We start from the raw sequence: 20,161 nt of genomic DNA, 5'->3' as shown, positions 1-20,161 counted from the left end.
CACACAACTGAGGTGCCCTTGAGCAATGCACCTAACCCCCAATTGCCCGCCACAAAAAGAGTGCAAACTAAATTAAATAACCTCTTTTATTTCCCAATCATTTTTAAATTAAGCTTGTCACCAAAATCTGGGACAGTCGCTCCCCAGGTGCCGCAGCAAAAACGTCTGACCACTGATCCAGGTGTGTGTGTTCACGGCGTGTGTGTTCACTTCAAATTCCGAGTAAGGAACATAATTCTTGGCTAGACATAATGCCGCATGTTACAACGTGCCCCACCTTTGGGGGATGTTGTCATGTTTCATTCTTTCGGGGTAAAGAAAAAAAGTATACACTGATCAATGAACCAAAACCACACTGTAAATTCAAGTAGTATTCCTTACTATAAAAACACTATTATGTTTACTTGATTTTAACCAAAATGTTGACTTTACTACAAATTTTTAATTGCTGAAATGTTAGAACAGATAGTTCTCATAGCTAATGTAATTAATTACTAAAATTACGCTGTTAAGCATGCGTACTGGACCTCCCACACAGCGCAGAAGCACACGAGGATTCAACGTTATGTTTGCAGAGGGATCTACTTCGGTAAAATCAAAGTAAAAGCTATTCTTGCTGTCTATTAATGGCTTGTTTACTCTGTAAACCCAAGATCAATTAATTTGATGTGGATTTTCCTAAAAAGTTTTTATCTGTTTGTTTATTTATTTATTATTTTTTACTTACCATTATGGTGATTCAAGTTCCCTTTTGTTGGGCACTTGTAACTTTGTTAAAGATTTTATAATTCTCTCTATTTTGGTCCAGAAAAAAAAATATTTTTGATGCTGTTCACTTTATTTAAACAATTTATTTTGATTCAACACCATTGTATCAGGTTTCTGGTTTAAATGTGATTGATTCATGTTAAATTGACTTGAAACGATTACTCTTTGACTTAACTTGATGTTTTTATATTAGAATAACATGTTTCAATCAAGTAAACCCAACCAGGACTCAATTAAAAACAGGATTTTCACTTCCCATCTTGCTTTGCAAAGGGGCTCAACTACGAGTGTAAATGTTGAAATAAAGTGTTATTTTAAGCAGTTTTTTAGGAAGATGAGAAAATGGAAAGACTTTTTAATGTTTATTGTTCTATTATGTTGGTATTTAAAAGTTTCTGTTAATTAATAGTTTTAGGGTTACCATTGTGGTGAAGTGTTGCACTTGTGCTTGGGTTGAGGACCTGCTAACAAACTTTCAAATTACTTTAATAAGAAAGTAATCACTGTGGTAGTGATCTGGGTTGCATTTCCCAAAAGCATTGTAAGCCTATTTTGATTGTAAAACCATTGCCACCAATGGACTTATGATCAATTTAGGCTTCACAGTGTTTATGATTAAGGCGATTTTATGATGAAATCCAGTATCACATCTAGATGTCTAACACAGAACATCACAAAAGTTATATAAATCACAAAATTAAAAAATAAGAATTAATTGTAAAAATCAATGTATATGAAAATGTATTTTTTATTCATTTATTTATTGCTTTTTATTAAATGTATTTTAAATGAACACAATTGATTCTAGTTAATTTAACATGGTTGATTCTGTTGGATTTTACTTGTCTCAATCATATGGAACCACTGTCCATGATTGAATTGAGTAAGTTGGACATAACCATAGTAAATAGTAAATAAGTTGAATCAACCTTAATAAATTAAGTTGACCTAACATAAGTACATTAAATTGGAATAACAGAATTGCATAATGCTGAAATAAAGCAACTTAATCATGTGGAAATCGTTATGTTTGTTTAAAGAGTTATTTTTTTTGAGTGTAGTGTAGATGTTTAATTTTCTTATTCAATAGAAATGTTTTAAAATGTTTGTGCTAACACTAATGTTATCAACATCTTGTGTAACTTTTAATCGAGTATCTGTGACAGTAGCGTACAGCTGACCATGCTTGAGCCACACACACATCTAAAGTATGCAAAACACAACTATGATAACAATACAATTTTATTTAAAGTCAATTTAGCACTCTCTACAGTTCTTTTTTTTAGTTAGTAGTACTCTCGTGTAAGTGAACTATACTAACAAAGCTTTTGTCAGTACAACATACTATTCCTCTTTCACTTTACTTGAAGAAAATGTGGAAACAGATTGCACATAGTTTAGTATAATAGTATTTGATGCATAAACTTGGGAAAATGAGATCCAGGCTGTGATAATGTTGAAGGAAAATTATTTATTCATTACTATTAAATTTAGCCTCACGCGCAAACTTTAATCGATAATGAAAATATTTAATAAAACCAAAAGGTAAAATAACCATCATAAAGAAGCAGTCAATAGTTAATAATAAATTTTGAGTATTGTAAAATCCAGAGTATTGTATCTAATAGATGAAGATCAAAAAGAATTAAAACATTTGCAGATAAGAGAGAAGAAGCAGAAGCCCAGGAAAGCAATGGAGGGAAAAAGATAAATTATCAACAATATCATAAGCATACAGGGAAATTCCCAACCCACTCAAACTGATGTTTGTGTTCTAAGGAAAGGTTAAATGGTTTTACCCATTATATCATAAACTGATCAGATGCCAAAAATAGATATAAAAGTCGATTCGACCCTTAGGGAATTTTGCAAATCTTACACTATCAAATGTCAGCAGAAATAATAAGAGACATATTTTGATCGGATTCAAATGAGCACTAATTCTGAAAAACATCATTTCTGCAGTACTTGGCAGGCGTCCAATATCTAACCACAAACGTGTCACGCTGGAACACTTGAAGAACAACTGAACATAACAAGCATACATACTCTTAAATATAAAATAAGAATAACCATAAGGGTACAATAACAAGTAAATACTTGAAAATATGATAAGAATTAATATATTTATATATAAAGTAGAGGTACATCGATATATGAAATCAAAAGTAAAACTGATAAATCATAAGCCATAAACGATTAACATAAATATTAATAAAAATGCAGGAATATGAATATCAACCATTTCGGATCCATCAGTATTCAAGATGTTTGCTGAACACAATAAAACACTGTTAGTTCTACCAGAAAGACTCGGGAGACAAGATAAGGTAACAATGATATTAATTAACAGTCAGCAAGCAAAATGTTGTAAGATGAAGTTCTTTTGTGTATGCTCCGTCCGTAACACACATCCTAAAGGGTTGCGGACTCTGCATTTCCAGCCTGAAGATAAAGGCAGGGGCATAGCCGACCCCCTTGGAGGTATGGACAGGGACCAATTCAAATTTTTTTTTTTTTTTTCAATTCACATTTATTTGTATAGCACTTTTCACGATACATATTGTTTCAAATCAGCTTTACAGAGAATGCATGTCAATGTTACAATTTAGAGAATGCAGTTAGCTAATAATGTAATAATTTAGGCAATTTAATTTACAATCACTGTTAGCAGTTTAACTGAAGGTAGAAGCAATGAGCTCCTGGAAATAATGAATTACATATTAACAATAATTAGGATAGAAATTTGGGAATGTGCATCTGTAGTCCTAGCAGGAGCTGACGCAATATTTTCAAAGGACCATCCTGGTGGTGGTGGGGAGGATGGAGGTGAAGGTTGGCAGACATGTGTCAGCGATCTTTTATACTCCAAGTGTAAGATAATGCTTGGTTAGATATAACATTGAGTCTTCCTGGCAGAACCTACACTAGAACTTTCATTTAAATGGAATTTAAGCAGTAATCTTACTATTAAATCTTAAATAAGATTAGTAAATATTCTAGATTATGTTAACTAGAATTGACATTAAACTAACTATATATTTATTACTTAATTTACTTGGGAAGAGTTTGCTTTCTTTACTTTTAGCAGATTATTAACTTAACTTAAGTTTTCCCTTTAAGTTTGCTTTGCAAAAATAAGGCAATCGTTTTTTTTTTTTTTTAAGTAAACTGAATTTGTTAGAATTCACAGTGCACCACATAATTGTACTAGAAATGTGTGAAATTAATGTGGGCAGGGGAAATAAATATTTTTAAACCCCAAGTAGATTTACACTAATTGGGAAAACCATGAAGTGTTAGGTTGTGCCTCGTTCTCCACTACTCTTCCTTGGGGCAGAATTATTCAGTCTGAATTCTACAATCAAATGATTTTATGAAGCTACTCTAACACAAACAGTCTCAGTAATCGCCAGGTGATGAGTGATTCTTTGAGATTTCCTGTTTCATATGCAAATCAAGGTGAAGAATAGTAAATATTGGCACATTTTTTTGTCTCATGTTTTACCTTCGTACACAAAGTTCCATTACTAAAAAAAAACTGTTTATCACTGTTAAAGAACGTAGCAATTAAAGGATTAGTTCACTTTCAAACAAAAAATACCCCAAGCTTTACTCACCCTCAAGCCATCCTAGGTGTATATGACTTTCTTCTTTCTGATGAACACAATCAGAGTTATATTAATAAATATCCTGACGCATTCGAGCTTTATAATGGCAATGAACAGGACCAAGGGGTTAATAAAGTCCTTCTGAAGTGAAGCGATACGTTTGCATAAGAAAAATATTCATATTTATATTCATAGTTATAAAGTAAAATATCTAACTTCTGCAAGAACTTCTATTCAACTTACGAAGAAACTTACGCTTTTTTCAAAATACGGTCTGGCGGAGGCTAGATGTTTTCTTACACAAACGCATCGCTTTGCTTCAGAAGGCCTTTATAAACCCCCCCGGAGCCGTGTGGAGTACGTTTATGATGGATGAATGTAGATGGAGACACTTTCTTCAGCTCAAACTCGTTGGCCCCATTCACTGCCATTATAAAGCTCAGATGTAATTAATATAACTCTGATTGTGTTCATCAGAAAGAAGATAGTCATATACACCTAGTATGGCCCGAGGGTGAGTAAATCATGGGGAAATTTAAACCTAACCACCAGGCTACAGTTAAAAGAAAAGAGCATAACATAATATTTTTAAAAGCATTATGGGGCAAATACTATAGCTTTTGTTATGTTTTTTTTTTTTTTACAGATCTTGAGCACTGGAGAATGTTGGACAGGTTCACAGAAGCGGCGTCACAAAAGGGAATGGATTGTACCTGTTAAAAAGATTACAGAAAATGTGGACTACAGCAATGAGCCATATGTCAGTAAGGTAAAGGAAACACCATACAATACAGCAGCATATTACAATGCCGGTTTCGATAATAATATTCAAGTTATTCAGTTTCTCTCTGTTAAAAGATTAAATCTGTTACATAGCCAGTTGTCAGCACTTTCCACAAAAAGGGTACAAGCTAAATTATATTACCAGTTTTATTTACCAATCAGGTTTGTTACAAACATTTGGGACATGTCAAATTACATATTTATTTTTTGCTCATTTTCAAGCAATGAGCATTAAATCGAAATCCAATTTCAGTAGACAAAATTAATTATGTTAAAATAAAAAATGACAGGGTTACAGCGTTGAAAATGTTGTCTAAATGAAGTTATCACTCAAGAGGGATTAGCTAGTTTAGCAACAAATGTTGGTTTGTATTTACTTTAAAAGCTATTTGGTTACATTTTATTTCGATAGTCCACTTTAGACATTATAACTCATAGCCTATGTGTGTCAACTAACTCTCATTAATTTGCAACTACATGTAATCTAACTCTCATTAGAGTATTAGTAGGCTTAGGTTAGGGTCAGTAGAATAAGTTGGCATGTACTTGCAAAATTACTTAGGTCCTGTTTACACTGTTTACACCTGCACTCTAAAAAATGCTGGGTTAAAAACAACCCAAGTTGGGTTGAAAATGGACAAACCCAGCGATTGGGTTGTTTTAGCGGTAGGGTTAAATGTTTGCCCAACCTGCTGGGTAGTTTTATTTAACCCAACTATTGTTTGAAAATGACTATATGGCTGACTTAAAATGAATCTAAAATGAAATTAAAATGTTCATTTATTAAACATATTAATAAATGTTAATTTTCAAGATATTTTGGGTTCATTTTAATTCAGCAATACTGTAATTTTTAAACAAAAGTTGAGTTAAGTAAAACTACCCAGCAGGTTGGGCAAACATTTAACCCAACTGCTGGGTTAAAACAACTCAATCGCTGGGTTTGTCCATTTTCAACCCAACTTGGGTTGTTTTTAACCCAGCATTTATTAGAGTGTGGTATTAAGATGTGTTTCAGTCGATCGGATCACATGTGGACAGCACTAAACACAGAGAGCTTGTCCATTTTCAACCACTTCCAGAGGTCCTTAAAGGGTCTGTTTCCATCTGGTATTAAGATGAATTTTGGTGGATTGGATCACAAGTAGACACACCCGTTTACATCTGGTGTTTTAATCCGTCTCTTTTGTCCACTTTCAACCACTTCTGTCCTGATTTCTTTGAGGGGAGGAACTACAGGTGGGTAAATGTTAAGGTTTTTTCAGATCTTTCAGTCAAAATAAGCTTGCGCAATTTACACATGAATGAGTCCGGAGATAACAGAAAAACATACGGAGAGCATCAGCTTTCATTTCTGAACACCAGGTGTAAATGGGAATGTGTCTCCCGTCTACTTGAGATCTGACCGACCAAAATTCATCTTAATACCATGGTGTAAACAGGGCCTTAGTCAATGTCTGTCGGTGGAGCATCAAAATGAAGTGTTAGCAGATATTAAGCAGACAGTTTACTAATACTCTAATGATTGCTAGTCGACGTATAGAATGTCTGAATTGGACTATTGAAATAAAGGGTTACCACTTATTTTCCATAAATTAAAGTTCTTGTTTAATCATTTTTGAGCTTTAGCTTGATGAATGTAGTCAAGTTTGTGTAAAAAAGTTGTGCACTATAGTCTGTGAAAATTTAGAAAAAAAAACGGATGAAAGGTTAAAAGATTATTTATTATGATTATTATTTAAGATTATTTGGACTAAATGTCCAACTGATGTTACTTTTTGGGTGCTAGAATTTAAAGGAATTTTACATTTTTTTCATGTGGTAACAGGACTTTGCTAAATTAGTAAGTCCGAGCTAAACATTATAGTTTTGGTTATTAAAATCAGTTAATTCTAAGCAATGTGAATTGAATATAATTTCAGCACATGTCAGAAGTATATGATGAGAGAGCTATCATTTTATTTTAATTGTTATTGAAATGTGATTTTAAACTTTCCAAGACATTTTAGTGACAGCAGTCTAACCTGCATTATTGCAATATTAACTTTCTCAGATCCAATCAGACCTTGACCAGAATGAGCCACTGCGCTACAGTCTGAGGGGTCCAGGAATTGACCAGCCACCTGTCGGTTATTTCGTGGTAGACGAGTACAAAGGGTGGATTCGCATCATACGGCCTCTGGATCGTGAGGAGAGACAAAACTACACTGTGAGGATAACAAACACACATTCATTAAGATACAAAGCATATTGGTAACACTTTACTTGAAGGGGTGTGCATAAGACTAACATGACACACATGTCGTGAATATGAAGGAGGTGTTTTATGGATGTTTATGACAACTAAAAAAAGATGACACTGTTATAAAATAATGGTAACATTTTATTGTAGGTCTTTTAACTAGTTGCTTATTACTATTAGCATGCATATTACTAAAATATTGGCTATTTATTAGTAATTATTAAAGGGTTAGTTCACCCAAAAATGAAAAATTCTGTCATTTATTACTCACCCTCATGCCGTTCCACACCCGTAAGAACTTCATTAATCTTCGGAACACAAATTAAGATATTTTAGTTGACATCCGATAGCTCCGTGAGTCCTTCATAGGGAGTAATCCTCTGTCAAGATCCATAAAGGTACTAAAAACATATTTAAATCAGTTCATGTGACTACAGTGGTTTAATATTAATATTATAAAGCGACGAGAATATTTTTGGTGCGCCAAAAAAACAAAATAACGACTTATTTAGTGATGACCGATTTCAAAACACTGGTTCATGAAGCATCGAAGCGTCATGAATCAGTGTATCGAATCATGAATCGGATCGCGGTTCAAACCCACCAAACGGCTGAAATCACGTGACTTTGGCGCTCCGAACTGCAGATTCGATACACAGATTCACTGTGCTCCGATGCTTCCTGAAGCAGTGTTTTGAAATCGGCCATCACTAAATAAGTCAAAAATATTCCCGTCGCTTTATAATATTAATATTAAACGACTGTACGCACATGAACTGATTTAGATGTGTTTTTAGTACCTTTATGGATCTTGACAGAGGAAGTGACATTAAAGGAACTAAAGGATTTGAACTAAAATATCTTAATAAATAACAGAATTTTCATTTTTGGGTGAACTAGCCCTTTAAGCACATATTAATACTGTATTCCGCATGACCTTATTCTACAATCTTAATCCTAAATTACCCAAAACTTAACAAATAACTAGTAAATTAGTAGTTTATTGAGGGAAAAGTCATAGTTATGTGTTCCCTATACTAAAGTGTTACCAAAACAATGTAATGTAATGTTAACCCATAAAGCTAAGTAGTTTCTTAAGTTTGACAATTAATCTGCTATGTCATGTTTACAGGTTATGTTGTCTTGGTAATGTCAAGTTGCCATGACGCAGACATCTCAATGTCATCTTTGCATTAAAACGGACATAATTGATCGAATGACATTTAATGACAGTTGTCATAAACATACATAAAACCTCCTTTATATTCATGGCATGTGTCATGTCATGATTATGAAGGGGTCATGTTAGTCTTATGCACAGCCCTTCAAGTAAAGAGTTACCGCTGATTTAAAAAAAACATATTTGTATGATGATTTTAGATATCTAGCTCAAAACTTCATTCTGAAGTTTTGTAAATTCAGTCAGTGTGAAATTACAATGTCATAAAATGTTTGCTATAGTTGTTAAAAAAAGTTAAACTTTGATTAGCAAAAGCATTTTCTTAAAGGGATAGTGCACCCAAAAATGAAAATCCTGCCATCACTAAATCACCCTCAAGTTGTTTAAACCTGTATGATTTTCTTCTTTCTGTTGAACACAAAAGAAGATGTGAAGAATGTTAAACAGTTGACAACACCTATTGACTAGCAAAAGAAATACCATGGAAGTCAATTGGTGCCGTCAACTGTCTGGTTACCAACATTAATTAAAATATCTTTTGTGTGTGTTCAACAGAAGAAAGAATCTCATACAGTCAGTTTCTGATAAACTGTTTAATAACCACAAACTCTAAATCCATACAGCCATTTCAAGAAGAAAGTTATTTCATAAGCAGTCATATCATCATAGAAGCCTTTTTTATTTTTATTAATTTATTCTCTGTCTTGTAGCTTATTGGCACTGCATGGTACCTTAACAACTCCATAGCTGAAGATAATATTAAAATAAACATGGTCGTGGAGGACCAGAATGATAACCCACCAGTTTTCATCAAGCCTGAACGAAGCAGCATTTACGAGGGGAGTCGAGTTGGTGAGCCTGATTGTCTGATTTTCTGTAATTACGGATGAAAGATCCTTCACCAAAAAGATTTAATGAGATGTTTTTGTAATTGCTGTGTCCTTTCTAGGGACTATTGTTACACAAGTTGTGGCCAAAGATGCAGATGACCCAAAAACTGATCACACTAAGATAGCGTACAGCTTAATCAAACAAGAGCCAAACAACGGCCAGCTTTTCTTTGCTGTAAATAAAGACAGTGGAATAATCTCTGTGAGCAACCAAGCACTTGACAGAGAGGTAATTGCTTCCAGTAAAACTGGTATTTATATGTGTGATTATGTGTCTGTACTTTCCAAAGAACTTATTTACTTTTTCCAAACAGTTGAGATTGATTAAGTTTCTTTTCTGTTGAACAGGAACACACCTTGTATAGTCTTACAGTGCAAGCTGCTGACATGTATGGAGATGCTAAAGGAAATTCTGCTACAACTACTGTATACGTAGACATCCTGGATGTTAATGACAATATTCCCACTTTGGAGAAGGATGAGGTGACTATATGCACCGGCTAATTTAGTCAGGAGGTCACAATTCTGACAATAAAAAGTGTTGTTTTCTTCATACCCTTGAGAAAAAGAAGTGTGCTTAAACACATTGAACATGCACCTTTATAGTATATATATAAAAAATAAAATAAAAAAAAAACTGAACTTATAATTGTTACAAGTGTGGGTTGCAGCAGGGATGAGGCAGAATTGGACCTTTATTAAACCAAGGAGCAAAACAGCAAATAATACAAACAGTAGAACGAACCAGGAGTGCAGAGAAGTGAGTCCAATATAAAGGGAGTGCTAATGACGATGAACAGGTGCAGGGAATCTGGGAAGAGCGGGAGCGATGGGGAAGTGAGAGCAGGTGTGGAACAGGGAGGATCATGGGAGATGGAGTCTGGGACAGGCATGAACTGTAACAATAATATATATATAGTATATATTAGGTATAGTATATATTCTCCCTGATAAGCGTGCACACACACACATCACCTAGAGCAAGAGCAAGAACATGCAGATCAACGCGCTTTGTTCGGGATACGGAAGCCGAGAGATTTTTCAACAATGGCTGTGTCCCAATTCAGAGGCTGCACCCTTTGAAGGCTGCATACATCATTTAAGTAAGAAATAAGATTGCAAAGTAAGAAATAAATGACAGCACTTTACACCTCACAATGAATATCAGTCAATTTTATTACGGTTACTTTTCTTAAATATGACATCCTTGATGACATACGCAGCCTTCAAATGTGACCTCCGGAGGACGCAGCCTCCAAAATGAGACGCAGCTCCTGTCACCGAAAGAGTATGTTTTTGGTTGTGAGGAAAAAGTTTACCTTTTTCAGCTTCGCAAAGAACAGCTACACTGTAAAAAATGTCCCTGTAAATAAACGGTAATCTTCTGGTAGCTGTGATTGCCAGCACGATACCATTAATATACGGTGCACTGCTGTTTATGAATTTTTTCAGCTACAGTATACAACTGTAATTTAACAGCTAAATTATGGTTGTATACTGTAGCTGAAAAAAATTCAAAAACAGTAGTAAACTATTTTTTTTTTTTTTGGTATCATGCTGACAAACACAGCAGATTACCTTTTTTTCTTACAGGGAATTTTATTAATTATACATTATGCATCATTCACATTAATTATGAACCTGAATATAGTAGTTATTAGTTCTCTGGGAGGTATGAAAAAAATAGTAGTTACTGATTACCTAATAGTGAACTACCATATTCAACTAAGCACTGTTACTTACTAATTCATTAATCAGAGTTTCTTGTTAGTTAATAGTAGTTACTAGGGTGTTAATAATGCATTACTCATTTGTTCCTTTGTAGTTATCCATTAATGAAGGATCAGTTTTACCCATTAATGTACTTTAATTGTTTTAGAAGTCAAAGTTTTTGTTTTAGTGATTGAAAAACTGCAGCTGGTGCTGTATATGGATCACAAGCACTCAAAACTTGCATTTTGTTCAAATATTTTTGTTTTTCTTCTTATGAATCATCTAAATATTTGTGGCATGAAACAAATGGAGAACTGACAGGCCTATGATGCAGTTCTATGCAGGTTTTGCCCTCCAGGTCTCTGCACCAGTCACATGACTGAAAACTATGAATAGAAATAATTATGAAGTTACATATAAAGATGTATTTAAGTGGGTCAAAAAGCACACTTAAGTTTAACTAGGAGTGCTTTTTCTGCATCTCAAACAGTTGAGCATCATGCTAACACCAAGATCAAATTCAAATCCTAGGGAAAGCAACAACTAGTAAAATATGCACTATGAATTGCACACACACACACACACACACACACACACACACACACACACACACACACACACACACACACACACACACACACACACACACACAAAATGGTGGTTGCCAGAACTTTACTGTAAAAATATGATAGCAACATTTTAGGTTTTACAAGACAGCACTTAAAGTCTATTTTACAGTTCAACACTGTATCATTTAAAGGTTTATACTGTAATAATTACGGTTTATAACTGTTTATTTTACAGGTTGCTTTAGATAAAAATGTTCCAAATCCAGAAAAAAATAAAATAAAAAAATTGCATTTAATAGCAATTTAAACTATATTACATTTTTATTTAATTGTAAAATAACATGAAATTAAGTGTGCGGAAACAATACATTCAATTCACACAAGTTTATTCTTTTAAAGCATATTATTCCCATAGTAAGTGCTCTTTTTAAAAGTATGCTAAAGTGCACTTCTTTTTCTCAAGTAGTAACAGATTACATGTAATCTGGATTAGATAACCAGATTCCAAAAATGTGATTATATTACAATTTAAAATACTCACAATCAGACTACACTTACTTTTTTATTGATTACAAGTTTACATATTGTTCACACAATGGCAGTAAATCATTCATACATTTTTGATTCTCCCCTCATGTTTTAAATTTTCTTTTTCAAATAAAAAAAGCATATCGCTTATGTATATATTCAAAAAGTCTTAAAGTTTTATGAAATTGCACATTCAGGTGGCTATAAATACATGCAAAATGTATGGCCACAGCTACTGTATACATGGCCATGAAGCATTTGACCACTGAATTTACAAAAGTCATTTCACTTTTAAGGAGTGCTTTCATTGCAGCATTGCATACTAATCCAATTTCAAACAAACACATTAATTATTAATAACTCAGTGCCATTTAACTATGCATTGCTCTGTCTTTGGAAGGCTTATGTCTTTCAAACACTTTTCAAACACATTGTTCTTAAATTATTATGACAATTATTTTAAATTTAAATATTTATGATTTAACTTTTAGCTTTTCATTCAACTCACAAACACTGTGAAGCCCTGATGTCATGTCACTTCATGTTGTTCATAGCAAAGAATGGAATATTTTTCTTTCTCTTTGTATTTTAATAATCAGTATGTTACACTATTATACTACCATTCAAATAAATGTGATAACGTTAGGTCACAAGTAATGTAAGAGTAATCAAAAAGTAGTCACCAGTCAGATTGTATTAACTAAAATGTGTTAAAGTAATCATTACTACAATTTTTGTCATGTAATTTGGAATCAGTAATAGACTACAATTTGTAAGTAATCAACCCAGCACTGCCTCTTAATTGTCTACTGTAGTATAAGAAAATGTTATATAATAGATGTAACTGGAAAAGAGGGTGAAAACTTTTTCTGGTTTCATAGTTTTCAGTAAGCATTGATGAGAATGAGGCACCCATTGAGGTTTTAAAGATCCAGGCACTGGATAACGATGAAGAAAGGACAGACAATTGGTTGGCCGTGTTTGAAATAACCTCTGGAAACGAGGATGGACGTTTCTCCATTAAAACTGATCCGAAGACAAATGTGGGTACTTTGTACCTGAACAAGGTCAGTGTTTATTTTGTACACAGTTCCAAGTTCATGTGAAGGAGATCAGGGCTAAAATGTAGTAAGGGTGTGCTGTATTAGTGTGATACCCACATATTTACACACATATTTGTTACATGATTTGTATTGGGTAACCATTGGGAAACCACTTGCACTTTGTTCTCTCCTTTAGCCTGTTGACTTTGAGTCAGCATCTAATCTGAAACTGAACCTAGCTGTTGCAAACAAAGCTGATCCAGGAGCACCTTTAGGGAGTGGAGCAGGAGCAGGAGGTTCAAACACTGGTGCTGCTGGAGCTTCTGGAGCCGGTGGTCAATCTGGAGGATCTGGAGCTGGTGGTCAATCTGGAGGATCTGGATCTGGTGGTCAATCTGGAGCTTCGGGAGCTGGTGGTCATTCTGGAGGATCTGGAGCCAGTGGTCAGGGGTCTGGAGCTGGAACTGGATTCCTGTTTTTGTCAGGCTCCAGCGTGTCCAAGAAAAAGTCATACTTAGTGAATATTAGTGTGAGAAACAAACCGGAAGGCCCAAAGTTCAAGCCACGGGTCAAGCCTATATCTGTATCTGAAAACACCAAAAGTTCTATTCCAACAGTAATTGACACCTACACTGCTGTAGAAGAAGACACAGGGAAACCAGCAGAAAAAGTCAAGTAAGTGTTCTTCAAGCATTTCTTGTGAAAAACAACAACACCAAATGTCTTGGCTACATATGTAATCCTGGTTCCCTGAAGGAGGGAACAGAGACATCACATCAGTTACTGATGAACTGGGATCTCACCTGACAGTACTATTACCTTTGAGTGTAAACTAAACAAGCCAATGCACATTGGCATGCTAGATTTGCATCTCGATCTCCGTCTTGCAGCGAGGGTATAAATGCGGAAGCGGGTGCAACGCACATTCAGGTTTTCGCTAAGGAGCCGAGCCGGTGACTAATGTGGCCATTGTCTGACCGAGGTAGTGTGTAGTGACTTGCGTTGCTGTGTTCAGCTCCTGCATCAGTCCTGGGTCAGAACAAACCTTGTACAGTTCATTGAGTGCCTTGGCTTGGTATACTTGCAGGAGAGCCATGGCGTTCAAGGCAGAGGCAGCCTGTCCATGGGGCTCTGTAAGCCTTGGCCGTGAGAATGGATGAGAACTTACAGGTTTTTATCCAACAGTGTGTTCCACTGGGGAGATCGCCACATACCCCTTGGCTGCCCCACCATCTAAGGCACAGGTACCAGACCAGTTTCGGGCAAAGGAAGGTGCTGTCCATGATCTAGTAACCTCCTCGTACACTTCCGGAAAGAATGGCACTGGGACGGGGGGCTGAGAACCAGCCCAGGCTGCCCCGAGATACCAATTGTCTAGACTTTGAGGGTTCAGGACACGATGGAGGTCTCCACTCGATCCTGACCCTCTTGGCAGCCAGGGAAAGCTTAGCCATCAGCTCTGGGTCAGGCTCGGGTAATGCTACTCTGACATGAGTCTTCATCTCTGGAGGACTCTAGCTCACCCTCTGATGTCACAATTGACATCTGATCATCAGGAGGAGCCCCTAATGAGATGGCTGGGCCCCCATGAGAAGGAACATCGTGTTCAACTGGAAACTCCACTGTTGCACAGTGTGCAAGAGAAGTGAACTCGCCAGGTTAGCCCCCACTGTGATCCTTAGGTCACCATGGCTTTTCACCAAAGTAGCCCTCTTCCCAGAAGAGGACTGAGATTGGGGCATAGGTAAGGGAACTCCACCTCCTTTGGTATTGGAGTCTCGACCACAACACCATGATGGTCATCTTCCCGCAGTTGGTACATCCACGAAAGAAACCTCAGTGTGTTTGATGGCCCGAAACACACGGGTGAAATGACATCTTTAGAAAGATGCAACGTCACCCGTGTTTTGCTCTTTTAGAGAAACTTAAGCTCTCATTAAGTGCTGAAGCGCACAGGCGAAATGGACGCAGCACAGCTAGTAGGGAATAGTGCAGCCTGCAGTGTGCCCAGAGCTTTTTTAGGCTGTATGAAAACAGCAGGAAAATGCTCTGGAAGATTGTGACAACCACTGCAGCGCTGTCACACCAACACCGTAATAGTAGAGGCTTCTTCACTCACACACTTATAGAACACTCTTGAAGTGACAGCTAGAGTAGAACAGTTGAACAGCTTGGCTCAGAAGCGAAAAGCTGAGATGCAAATCTCACATGCTAATGTGAATTGAATCATACAGTTTACACTCAAAGGTGACAGGGCTCTCAGGCAAGATCCCAATTCATCAGTCACTGATGTGATGTCAAACGTGACTGACTGAAAGGTTTTACAATCTTTAAACAAAATTATCCGGTTAAATATGCAGTACATTACAACAGCTCAATCAGGCATGTTGAGAAGCATTATTATGCCTTAGTTTTACAAAATGTGATTGAATATTAACTATTCCGGTTATAAACCCCAAATGTGGAATTTAAAATTGCAATTAGGTAATGTTCCCCATGTTTGTTTAGATATGCAAAGGGATATGACCCTGACAACTGGATTTCTATTAACATGGACACTGCTGAGATTAAACTCAACAAGGTACCAGATCGTGAGTCTCCATATGTGGTAAATGGGACCTACTATGCCAAGATCCTCTGCATTACAGATGGTTAGTAGGAACAAAGAGTCAGTACATTATGTTGGGAACCTTTACATTGCCATTATTTACATTATTTTTTTGACAATTTATAAAAATAGTATACAGTAAATAGTACACTTTACACACACTTTAAATACTAGTGAAAGAGTCTGCGTGTCAAACATTAAAAGATGATTTACTGTATGAAGGTTAATTGTAACATAATTTGTGTTTCTTGCACATTTTAGAGCTGCCCTCTCTGACGTCTACAGGAACTATAGCCTTGCAGGTGGAGGACATGAATGATAACTGCCCCAAACTCCTTGATAATGTGCAGACCATCTGCAGTGATACCAGAGTAGTAAATATCACAGCAGAAGATACTGATTTCTATCCCAACGGAGCTCCACTGGAGTTCAGATTGATACAAGAGAAGACAAAAGGCAAATGGAACGTGCAGCAAATAAATGGTACTACCGAACAGAATGTAAATGTCTGTAAATGTAATTTATTTTCAATGGTTTGAAATTTTAAAAAAGAATTTTCCAATATTTAATCTAATATTTAACAAAAGCAGACTAAGTTGTTTTTAAGCATTATCCACTTATTTATAATAAACTGAAAGAAACATATACAGTAGATAATCATTGTTTTGAGTCAAAAGAAACCACTGTTTCTCACTTCTTCAGATGTAAGTGCTTCACTGCTCGCTGAAGATGACTTATGGCCTGGTTTTTATGAAATCACCATGGAGATCAGAGACATGCAAGGACTGACCTGCCCCGATGAGCAAGTCCTCAAGTTAGAGGTTTGCACCTGCTCTGAAGGAGTGGTTTGTGGTGCAAAATTGGCAGCAGTAGGCCTACAGACCTCATCAGCCACTCTTGGAGCACCAGGAATTGCTTTCCTGATTCTAGGATTCCTCTGCCTAATCTGTAAGCATGATGTGTAGTTTGCTGTTGTCTACTACTATAAATATAAAGTTTAGTTAACTGTAACGTTTACTGGCTAAATTAGTCTGGATCAAATTATTTGTAGTAACATTGTAAAACAGACACATGATTTTGATGTGTTTGTTTGTATGTCTGTACTTTTAGTGGTGCCCATGGCCTTAATAAAATGTGAATGTGGTGGGAGTGCTGGAATACATTTTATTGACATGCCATTTGAAACCAAGCAACACCTTATGTCCTATAGCACAGAGGGAAAAGGAGAAGATGGGGTAAAAAAAAAAAATCCTTTCATGATCTCACACAGCTCATAATTATATTCTGAGGGAACAAGTGACAGTGTAAAACACTTTTGTAAGTATGATGATTTATTCTGTTTCTCTTCCAGGATGTTCTTCTGATGAGCACCCCACCAAAACTCAACAATGGAGGGGGTGATGGAATAAAAATGTTCAAAGAACCTTTGAGAATGGTGGCGGATTCATTCCATCATTCCGGGAAAGTCCCAGAATTAAACCAACCTGTCTTTAACAGTTCTAAAATGGTAGGAATGATGCCAGAGAGTGCATATGGAGGCTTTTACTATGATACTGATGGAGTAGACATGGAAAACTCTGCCAGGCATCAAGAAGAACACGAGGTCTTGTTTAATCCAGCAATCGTAAATGAATACTTAATTCAAGTATGTTATTATTATTATTATTGCATATTTACAATAATTGTATTATTGTAAAGGCATTCTTTATATGTAAAGGGATAGTTCACCCAAAATTGTTTCTCTCTTCTTCTTTTTTACTCTCATGTTGCTCCGAAACATGAAGTCATGAAGTTGTGAAGATATGTATAAGACGATTTTAATTTTTGGGAGAACTATGCCTTTAACACTTCATGAAGTTACACTAAAAGTTTCTTTTTCTTTTATTTTTTTTGCAGAAATGTAGGTATATACAAGACTGTGATTCTCTGGAGGAAGGATTGAAGGAGTATGATTATGAGGGTGAAGGATCTGTTATCAGTTCTATTGGCAACTGCAGCTACAACGAGTCCAACGATGACCTGGAGTTCTTGAACAACCTTGGTTCAAAGTTCACCACCTTGGCTGAGGTCTGTGGATTTAGACGGACTCAATCTATGCCTCAGGCTGACCCAAAAGTTACTGTAAATACTGTTGAGACAACACCAACAGTTACTGTAAATGCTGTTGAGACAACAGCAACCACAACGGCATTTACTGCAGTATCTTCCAATCATATGACCAACACTGACCAGCCCAGTCCTGTGGAAACAACTGTTAAGTCACCACTTGTCCAAACGGCACCTAGTCAGGGGATGGTCGTACAGGAGCCTATGTACTATGGGTTCAACCAACCAATGCAAAACAATGTTTTGTTGTCTGGGGATGGATTTGGGCAAGGTGTTTACATAATGAATGGCACTCCAGAAGCTGACAGACTTCTCACTCAAGGTAACGGCCATGCACTTGCACATTTAGCTAGTGGACAGCAGGTTATCATTGGTGATTCCATCCCGTACTCTCAAATTGGACCTCAAAGTCCAGTCATGATTAATCAAGGGTTAGGTGAAGCTAATTCTGCGGTAATCCAGAACCTTTCACCAACTACAAACCTTGTAATGATGCCACAGCAACAACTACATGGAACTGGTTCACTACAGATGGTAAATGTACCTATGGGATCGTTTGTATCAGGGGAGAGTGGGCAGGGTAGAGTAACTCTTCTAGATGGTTCAGCCAATGGAGGTATGGTATTAGTTGGAGGTACAAATCATCGTTCCATGAGCCCACAACAATTTTACACAATAAGTTCTCAAGATATGAGTGGGCCAGTACACATGAACCAAAGAGCAATTGATGGCTCATTTTCCAATGCACAGAATGATGGACAAGGGAAAGTAAGAATTATAGAGAGTCTTGTCAATGGAGGTAATGTTTTAGTAGGAGGCCCAGGAGCACCAAACCTAGTGAGCATGCCTCAAATTGCAAATGGTCAAGCAAACAGCCAGCTATTATTAAATGGTCCTTTCTCCAGTGCTCAGAATATTGTATCAGGAGAAGGTGGAGAGAGACTGTTGGTTAGTGGTTCTTCTATTCCAGAGGGTCCCATCAATGGAGGTAGCTTAATGGTTGCAGGTACAGGACAGTATCCTGTGTCCATGAGTGCGGGTACTCCAAACCTAATGAGCATGCCTCAAGTTGCAACTGGACAGGTAAATAACAGTCAGCTATTAGTAGGTGGTCCCTTCTCGAGTGTTCAGAACATTGTAGCAGGAGAAGGTGGACAGAGTAGACTATTGGTTAATGGTCCAATTCAACGTCCACTTGTCATGAGACAAGGAGCACCTAGTCCTGCAGGACTGCCTCAGGTGGCAAACAAACAGTTATTCCGCTCTACAGCGTCCAAAATTCTGACGTCAATGGTTATGACACCAAAATCCAGAGGTCTTGTAAAAAATTAGCAATCAATTCCCAATTTAATACCATTATTTTTCTCTGGGCCGAATTGCTCACAGAGAAGCAGATAAACTATTTTAGGCATCAGTTGAATTAGAAGTACTTCATTTTAATGACAATAAATGAAAACACTAAGTGGGCATGAGCATTTTGTTTTTTTAGAAATCTAAATTTTTGAAGGGTGCTTTGAATTAGTTTTAAAGGCCAATAATTTTAAAGGGTTAGTACACCCCAAAATGAAAATTCTGTCAATATTTACTCACCCTCATGTCCAAACCCGTGAGAATTTCTTTCATCTTCAGAACATAATTTAAGATCTTTTTGGTAACAGAATGCTGTCAGATTTCCTTCCATAGACTGCCTTTGTAACTGCCCCTTTGACGCTTCAAAAAATTGAGGAGTTAAGTCCAAATTTTCTGAAAGAATCGATTGCTTGTTATGCTATTTAATTAGGCTTTTACTCACATGTAAACATTGATCATGGAACATGAGCAGAAACTTAACCGAACCTGAACCTTGTGCATTATTCAGGTTTGACTGAGCTTCTGCTTATGTTCACTGATCAATGTTTACATGCGAGTAAAAGCCTATATTAAATCTGGGTTAGGGTTAGAGATCGTGAAACTAATCCGTATGAATTGAGCGGTTTAGTCCAAAATGTCTGAAGAGAATCGATTGCTTTATATGATTAACAGATTGAATTTAGGTTTTTATTCACAAATAAACATTCATCAACTCACACATCAGTTGTGATAAATGTAAGTTCAAGCATATTTGCTTGACGTGCGAGAAC

At 36.3% G+C, this 20,161-nt stretch overlaps 1 protein-coding gene across 1 annotated transcript; it reads left to right on the top strand.

Moving 5' to 3' along the window:
• Positions 1 to 514: 514 nt before the first annotated feature.
• On the top strand, positions 515 to 19,373 carry zmp:0000001074 (desmoglein-2.1). Its single transcript, XM_067382910.1, has 14 exons — positions 515 to 589; positions 5,026 to 5,148; positions 7,216 to 7,371; positions 9,295 to 9,436; positions 9,534 to 9,703; positions 9,823 to 9,957; positions 13,166 to 13,351; positions 13,524 to 14,002; positions 15,836 to 15,978; positions 16,197 to 16,418; positions 16,638 to 16,883; positions 17,046 to 17,170; positions 17,287 to 17,559; positions 17,832 to 19,373. Exons 1-14 carry the CDS (start codon positions 515 to 517, stop codon positions 19,371 to 19,373), a joined length of 4,017 nt encoding a protein of 1,338 aa, XP_067239011.1.
• The last annotated feature ends 788 nt before the right edge of the window (positions 19,374 to 20,161 follow it).

Source organism: Chanodichthys erythropterus, chromosome 4 (genome assembly GCF_024489055.1).
Source record: "Chanodichthys erythropterus isolate Z2021 chromosome 4, ASM2448905v1, whole genome shotgun sequence".
Taxonomy (NCBI): Eukaryota; Metazoa; Chordata; class Actinopteri; order Cypriniformes; family Xenocyprididae; genus Chanodichthys; species Chanodichthys erythropterus.
The sequence above is the reverse complement of the archived record's forward strand: the minus strand, read 5'-3'. Positions and strand labels throughout refer to the sequence as shown.

What these genes read in the sequence shown, in the direction of transcription:
- zmp:0000001074 (XM_067382910.1), top strand. Translation starts at nt 515, where the DNA reads ATGCGTACTGGACCTCCCACACAGCGCAGAAGCACACGAGGATTCAAC. An exon ending in AGGAGAGACAAAACTACACT is followed by an intron (nt 7,372 to 9,294) that starts GTGAGGATAACA and finishes TCTGTCTTGTAG; the next exon opens with CTTATTGGCACTGCATGGTA. An exon ending in AGGATTCCTCTGCCTAATCT is followed by an intron (nt 16,884 to 17,045) that starts GTAAGCATGATG and finishes CTGTACTTTTAG; the next exon opens with TGGTGCCCATGGCCTTAATA.